The 8,515-nt window shown below is 38.1% G+C and overlaps 1 protein-coding gene across 1 annotated transcript in view; it reads left to right on the forward strand.

Annotated features, from left to right (window-relative positions):
• The window catches only part of TLR6 (toll like receptor 6), a 70,400-nt gene extending 66,425 nt beyond the window's left edge, over positions 1 to 3,975 (forward strand). The window contains 1 exon segment of the mRNA NM_001281307.1: positions 2,903 to 3,975. Within this exon segment, the coding sequence (NP_001268236.1) occupies positions 2,903 to 3,975 (1,073 nt within the window).
• The last annotated feature ends 4,540 nt before the right edge of the window (positions 3,976 to 8,515 follow it).

Here is an 8,515-nt window from a genome sequence, read left to right on the forward strand (position 1 = left end):
TCCAGTTATGTAGGTCTTCTTTAACTTCTTTCTTTTCCATGAACAAATGTTGTACAGCCTTGGTTATATTTAATCCTGGATATTTGATTCTTTTAGTTGTTATGGTAAATGGAATATTTTTATTGGTTTCCTTTTCAGTTTGTTTATTATTAGCATATGGAAATACCACTGATTTTTGCATGTCCCTCTTGTACCCTACCACTTTGCTGAATTCATTTATTAGTCTAGTAGCTTTGTTCTGGATTTTTGGGCATTATTCTATATATAGGATCACATAATATGCAAGTAGGGAAAGTTTTGCTTCTTTTCTAATGTGGAAATCTTTTATTTCTTTTTCTTGCCTTGATTCTCTGGCTAGAACTTTCAGTACTATGTTGAATAACAGTGGTCAAAGTGGGCATCCTTGTCTTCTTGTTGCTGACCTTTGGGGGAAAACTTTCAGTCTTTCACCATTAAATATGAGGTTACCAGTGGGTTGTTTATATATGCTATTTTTCATGTTAAGGAAGTTTCCTTCTAGTCTTAGTTTTCTGAGTGTTTTATCAAGAAGGGTGCTGGATTTTTTCAAATGTCTTTTCTGTATCAGTTGAGATTATCATACTTTCATCTTTCATTTTGTTAGTGTGGTGTAGTACATTAATTGATTTTCTTATGTTGAACTACCCTTGCATTCTTGGGATAAATCCCACTTGATCATGCTATATAATTCTTCCACCTTTACTTTCAACAAACATTTTAATGCCTGTATCCCTTTGGTTTCTCAGAGTCTTTGAAACACTGATGGGAGTACCATCCCCTCTTCTGTTAGAAGAAATCAGGACAACCAATGTATCCTTAGACAGCTCTACAAAAGGGTAAGTTCAAGGAAAGCTCTGAAAACTAGATAAGTTGCATTCCTTGGGGAACTTTTGCAATCCTGGTTTGTTTCAGGGACTTGAGTTATTTAGGCCCTTTTGTGCCCACTGAGATGTGTGAGGAGACATGTGAAGAAGAATTTGATGCTTTGCTGATTCTGAAAGCTTGTTTGCCTAATGCACTTGTAGGGGTTTTCTAATAAACTCCTTAAAAGAGCTGGGTAGCCATACAACCTCAGGTGAAAGTGTCCCTTGTGGTGATATACTCTCTAGAGCTCCTCTCAACACAACTTTCCCTGGCTGTATGTGCCACTGGAATTTTTTAGTATAAGGACACTTTTCATTGGATTTAGGGCCCACCTAGATTATCCAGGATAATCTCATCTCAAGATCCTTAATTTAATTGCATCTGCAAGATCTTTTTTCCAAATTAAGTCACATTCATAAGCACTGGGGATTAGAATTTGGACATGTCTTTGGGGGGCCACCATTCAACCTACTACACTATCTGTATTAAAGGTTATTTGTTTATAGCTAGAATGCTTATTTATCAACATTTATATTTTCCTCATTTCAGATTGTTAACCCCTACAAACATAGTCTTCATTTTATGAATTTTTAATAAAAAGTTTTAATGTCAAATCTGCCTGATTCAATATAATCATTTAATGTGGATTTATTTTCTAGGGTATGTATCTGTATCACGATGCTTTGAAGAATAGCTACTACCCATAGGAATGTCTACTGTTACAAAATGACTAAAACTAACTCTAGCATCTTCCATTTTTCCATCATCTTCATGTTAATGCTCAAGATCAGAATCCAGCTCTCTGATGACACTGAATTTGTAGTTGATAGGTCAAAATCAGGTCTCACCCAAATTCCCAAAGACCTATCTTTGAGAACAACAGTCTTAAATGTATCACAAAACTATATATCCAAGCTTCAGACTTCTGACATTTCATCACTATCAAAGCTGAGGATTTTGATACTCTCTCATAATAGAATCCAGTATCTTAATATCAGCGTTTTCAAATTCAACCAGAAATTGGAATACTTGGATTTGTCCTACAACAAGTTGCGGAAGATTTCCTGCCACCCTATTGTAAACCTCAAGCACTTGGACCTCTCACTTAATGAATTTGATGCCCTGCCCATCTGCAAAGAGTTTGGCAACATGTCTCGACTAGATTTTCTGGGATTGAGTGCTACACGGTTAGATAAATCTAGCATGCTGCCAATTGCTCATTTGCATATCCGTAAGGTTTTGTTGGTCTTAGGAGAACTTTATGGGGAAAATGAAGACCGTGAGAGTCTTCAAGACTTTAACACAGACAGTCTACACATTGTTTTCCCTATAAGAAAGGAATTCCATTTTATTTTGGATGTGTCAGTCAGCAATGCAGTAAGTTTGGAACTGTCTAATATCAAATGTGTGTCAAATGATAACATATATCATTTCCTAAATGTTTTGTCAAAACTTCAAAATAATGCAAAATTATTAAATCTTACGTTAAACAACATCGAAACAACTTGGACTTCTTTCATGACAATCCTCCAATTGGTTTGGCATACAACAATAGAGTATTTCTCAATTTCAAATGTGAAACTACATGGTCAACTTAATTTCAGAGATTTTGATTATTCTGGTACTTCACTGAAGGCCTTGTCTATACACCAAGTTGTCAGTGATGTTTTCAGTTTTCCACAGAGTCATATCTACAGTATCTTTTCAAATATGAACATTCGAAATTTCACAGTGTCTGGTACACACATGGTCCATATGCTTTGCCCATCCCAGATTAGCCCATTTCGATATTTGGATTTTTCCAATAACCTTTTAACAGACGTAGTTTTTGAAAACTGTGGAAGCTTGACTGAACTGGAGACCCTTAATTTACAAATGAATCAATTAAAAGAACTTGCAAATATCATTTATATGACCAAGGAGATGAAATCTCTACAACAATTAGATATTAGCCAGAATTCTCTGAGGTATGATGAAAATGAAAGAAATTGCTTTTGGACTAAAAGCTTATTAACCTTAAATATGTCTTCAAATTTACTTACAGATCTGGTTTTCAGATGTTTACCTCCCAGGGTCACAGTACTTGATCTTCACAATAACAGAATAATGAGCATCCCTAAAGATGTCACCAGTCTGGAAACTTTGCAAGAACTAAATATTGCTTTCAATTCTTTAACTGACCTTCCTGGATGTGGAACCTTCAGCAGCCTTTCTGTACTAATCATTGACTATAATTTAATTTCCCACCCATCTACTGATTTCATCCAGAGCTGCCAGAACATTACATCAATAAAAGCAGGGAAAAATCCATTCCAATGTACATGTGACTTAAGAGAATTTATCAAAACCATAAGTCAAATGTCCAGTGAAGTGGTTAAGGACTGGCCTGATTCTTATAAGTGTGACTACCCAGAAAGTTATAAGGGAACCCTCCTACAGGACTTTCACATTTCTCAGTTATCCTGCAGCACCTCTCTGCTGACTGTCACCATTGGGGCCACCATGCTAGTGTTGGTTGTTACCGTGACCTTCCTCTGCATCTACTTGGATCTGCCCTGGTATATCAGGATGGTGTATCAGTGGACACAGACCCGACGCAGGGCTAGGAACATACCCCTGGAAGAACTCCAGAGAACTCTCCAGTTCCATGCTTTTATTTCATACAGCGGGCATGATTCTGCCTGGGTGAAGACTGAATTACTACCAAACCTAGAGAAAGAAGATATACAGATTTGCCTTCATGAGAGAAATTTTGTTCCTGGTAAGAGCATCATTGAAAATATCATAAACTTCATTGAGAAGAGTTACAAGTCCATCTTTGTTTTGTCTCCCAACTTTGTCCAGAGTGAGTGGTGCCATTATGAACTCTACTTTGCCCATCACAATCTCTTTCATGAGGCTTTTGATAACTTAATCCTCATCTTGCTGGAACCCATTCCACAGTACTCCATTCCTAACAACTATCACAAGCTCAAATCTCTTATAGCACAGAGGACTTATTTGGAATGGCCCAAAGAAAAGAGCAAACATGGACTCTTTTGGGCTAACCTAAGAGCAGCCATTAATATTAAGTTGATGGAAGAAAAGAAATAGCTATTCCTCTTTTCAATATTGCTAATTTTGGAAGCCCTATGACTTTTGCACCTTTTGATGGGCCTCTCTAGCAGATACTGCTGGTGCCTCCCCATTTTCACTCAGGATTCACTTCTACATGAGGACTGCCAATTACAAGTGATGGAGACTCTATACCTACAAGATGTCTTTCCAGGCCCAAAGGAACACACTTGGCCCATCCTTAGGGCAATTCAGAAGTGCTGGATAGTTAATGCCCTTGGATAACCAATGTCAAATTTGTTCAATAAATATACCAACTTTCTCACCTACTTTTTGGGATAACTCTGGGGTATGCTCTCTACTCTCCCTGAGTTCCCCATTAGGGTTGAACTCTGGTTTCCCACAGTAGCAATAGCTTGATAAAGTACTCTTTATTGGCTTCCTTCTTTTTCTGTCTCATTTCCTTATTCCTCTCTTGGTGTTTCCTGGGATTACCTCTGAAATAAACTACCTGCAGTGGAATACTTGTCTAAGGGTCTGCTTTTGGGGCAACCCAAACCAAGAGAGTGCTTCACATCTGAGTTTGATTTTTTATTGCTGGAGACCTCTCTGGGATTCTACTTGCATGAATTGGCATGCAAGAGAGCCTGTGTTCTTTAAATCACAAGGAGGAATATAGTCAATGTAGTGCTTCTATATATGGTATCCCTTTCTTTGGGGGAATTATTTAAGTAGAGCATGACCATATTGGAACAGTTCAAAGAAAGTAATGTGTCAGATACTTTTCATACCCATCAAACATGTTCTCAGTCTACCTTTTGCTTCAGACATTGTTACTACAACCACTTCTGGGCAAATGTAGTCTGGCAGCAGCTTGCCTCAGCTGCATCCTGTACCTGTCATTCCTTGCCTGCGGCTTCACTATTATCATTGCATGGGATGATTATAGAAGCCTGTTAAGTCTTTTTGTAATGCACAAGCCAGAAAGTGCCAGGGACAACTCCTGATGTAATCCTTGACCATTAGAGGATGAGAGACAGATAAATAATCCTCTCTTTTAATTTTGTTGAAAAGCGAGGCATAATCTACCCCATTCCTCAAAGGGTCCCCAACTTATCCACAGGTGTAATCAGGGCAATAACTCCCTTTTGGGTTGACTTTCCCTCTTTCTTTCCCCTCTTTCTTTGTTTTTCTCCCCACCCCCACCCCTTTGAACACTGGGATAACTTAGCCAAACAGATCATCTGCACACAAACTCTTGTTTCAGTCTCCACTTTGTGGGGGAAACTCGGTTAAGACAGACATATAGTAATAACATCTTGCCTTAAGGAAATTACAATCAATCAAAGGGTATAGTACATATCCAAATTGAAATAAAAGCCGGTGAATCAAATATATACAATGAAATTTCAGAGATCAATGAGATTGAATGAAAACATCTTTATTAAAGAGATGGTTTTAGCACCGGGTCTTGAAGGAAGACTTTAAATTTGCATTTTTCAATGTGTGATGATGAAGAATGGAAAAACCACTCTAAACAGAGATGAAGAAAGCAAAGGCAGGAATATACCCAGCCTATTCTGTGACTGGTCTCCCAATTTGTCTTGATAATGAGGTTTGTGAAAAATGACAGTGGGAATAAGCACAGAAAGTTAGTTTGGGGCCATATTGTCAAATGCCTTGAAAGTCAAGAACCTTGGTATAATAGGAAATCTTCATTTAAACTTCTAAGAGGGATAATAGTGAAAAGCAAATTTAAACCATAAAAAGTATGCAAAAGAGTATGAAAACCCTTGTTCTGTAATGGAAGTCGCAACATTCGTTAGAATTGGATTTTCCTGTTTTCTCTTAGATGATTGCACTTCCTGTACTGAACTTCAAGATTTCATAACCAAATTTTGACTGCTCAGAAGTAGCAGATGTTGACTGTAAGTTAAAAAAAAATTCCCCAGCGGAAGGCATAAAGTCACTTAGAGGTTATCTAACAAACTCAAGATTTTGAGAAAACAAGTTAAATCAATCCTATATATAAATCTCTGATCTCATAAGTGAATTTTAGGAGGCTGCTAGGAAGTTGAAATTGCATTAGTGGAGTCTCATGTCAAAGAATTACAGGTTGGGAAAGGAAAATTTCAGCTCAAAGTATAAACAAATATATAGTAGTGAAAATAAGGAAGATTTTTTACAAGTACTTGAAAAAAAGTATTGAAGAATGGGTAAATATGCAAGCTCTGATTCAGCAAGTCTAGGTTTCAACTCTAGCTTCTACTTATTTGCATGTAAAGTTGGACGGTTTACTTAAACTTTCTAAGCTTACATTTTATTATTTGCAAAATGAACTCTTAATGTAGGTAGTAAAGCCCTTTAGATTTCCAAGTATGTGTTAGAGACCAGTCCAATGTGTATCCATACTGCAGAGTTTACACAGCAAGCTTTCTGCACAGTACCATTGAAACACTTTTCCTAGGATTGAGGTAAGAGGGAGCCTCCATGCCCATTCTTCTTGGTAAATGAGATTCATAACATGTGGAAAACTCTCTCCAAAATCCTCTTCTAAACCTTTCAGCCTCCCCAACCCCTTTTATAAGCTAGAGATGGGTGGTCAGAAATGGGTTACAATACCAGTTCACTGGTCTCACACTTAACTCTGGGGGCCCTCAGCCAAAATTGAGACTAAAATTGTTCCATTTTATCAGCCTATTATACCAGCAAGATTACAGGGGAATAGACATTTTATACAGTGATAACAGGAGGGCAAAGTAATTTAGCATTATACATCAAGAGCTTTAAAAATATTCATGCTCTTTGACCTGGTAATTCCATTTCTTGAATCTTCAACTCATATAAGTTGAAATGTGAACAAATAATATTCATGAGTATGTTAATTGCAGGGTTGCTGGTAACAGTGAAAAAAATGAGAAACACTCCAAATTTCCTACAAGGGAGGAAAGTACCCATGCTCATTTTAATGACAAATTTCACAGCCGTTAAAAATAATGCATATGAAGACTCTTTTCAGTTACATGAAATACTTACATTACAATATTAAATGATAAATAGGGATAAAAACTGTATGTACAGTATGCTTTCAATTATGTTAAAATATGCATAAAAAAGATTACATGAAAATATACAAGAACATTATTGCTGCTCAGCTGGTTGCTGTTTGTTTCCGTTTTTATACTGCTCTGTACTTGGAAAATTTACAGCCAACAAATAAGGAAGTGGGGCCCAGGAACAAGGCAGGATCAAAACTAGTTCCCTTCCAGAGCTGGGAGCAGTAGCAAGTTAAGGTTGTAAGGCTTGGTTCTGTACACAGTCATTCTGGGATTAAATCCTGGCTCCATTTCCCTGTAGCTCTATGCTGCTGGGTGAACCCCCTCACCTCTCCGATCCTCCTTTCCTCCTCTGACAGTGGCTGTAATAATGGTATCTCTCTCATGTGGTCATTGTAAGAAATCAATGGTGGAGTATGTGTACAGCAACTATGTCAAGGTCTGGCACACAGCAAATGCCCGGTGGCTATTCCTTCTAGAGGAAACAGAGGGCAGTGGGTAGGAGGAGCACTCCAGAGACCATTGCCTCAGCCTGAATTCTGCCTCTTTCACCTCCAACTGGTGATCCCAGATGGCTATCTAATTGCTCTCTACTTTTATTATCCCAGATGGAGGAAGGATGAGGATAATATCTGCCTCATCAGGTTGTTAGGAGGATTAAAGATGTTAATACACATAAGATGTGTATTTTTGTGCCTGGCACAAAGCAAAAGCTCAATAAATGTTAGTTCTTCCTATTGCCATGCCATCATTATTATTATTATTTTTTTAAGATTAATTTTTTATTTATTTTTCCCCCCTTCCCCGCCCCTAGTTGTCTGCTCTCTGTGTCCATTTGCTGTGTGTTCTTCTGTGTCCACTTGTATTCTTGTCAGCAGCACCTGGAATCTGTGTCTCATTTTTGTTGCGTCATCTTGCTGTGTCAGCTCTCTGTGTGCCGTGCCATTCCTGGGCAGGCTGCACTTTTTTTGCACTGGGCAGCTCTCCTTATGGGGTGCACTCCTTGCACGTGGGACACCCCTGAGTGGCACAGTACTCCTTGCGTGCATCAGCACTGCACATGGGCCAGCTCCACACGGGTCAGGAGGCCCTGGGTTTGAACCTTGGACCTCCCATGTGTTAGACGGACGCCCTAACCACTGGGCCAAATCTGCTTTCCCCATCATTATTTTTATTATTACTATCCTCATTATCCTGTTCTGCCAAATGTGGAATTGGACCTGAACTGCTCTTCATGTTCATTGTAGACTGTCCTGGGCTTTATAAGATTAAATAAAATCAGAAAAGATAGAAAATATAACTGTATAAAAAACTGGAAACAGCTCTATGTCTAAATAAACAAGCAAAAGGGTCAACAAACAAAAATCAGTTTAAAATGGCAAGTGGGGAAATAATCAGTTGGGAGTAAACAGGTAGCATATATCACAAAGAAAATGCTCTTTTCCTTTTTCAATATAAAGAGCTAAGAGGAAAGCACTAAGATGCCAACTGATATATTGGCAGTGAGCATGGACAGCTCAAAA

Source organism: Dasypus novemcinctus, chromosome 1 (assembly GCF_030445035.2).
Source record: "Dasypus novemcinctus isolate mDasNov1 chromosome 1, mDasNov1.1.hap2, whole genome shotgun sequence".
Taxonomy (NCBI): domain Eukaryota; kingdom Metazoa; phylum Chordata; class Mammalia; order Cingulata; family Dasypodidae; genus Dasypus; species Dasypus novemcinctus.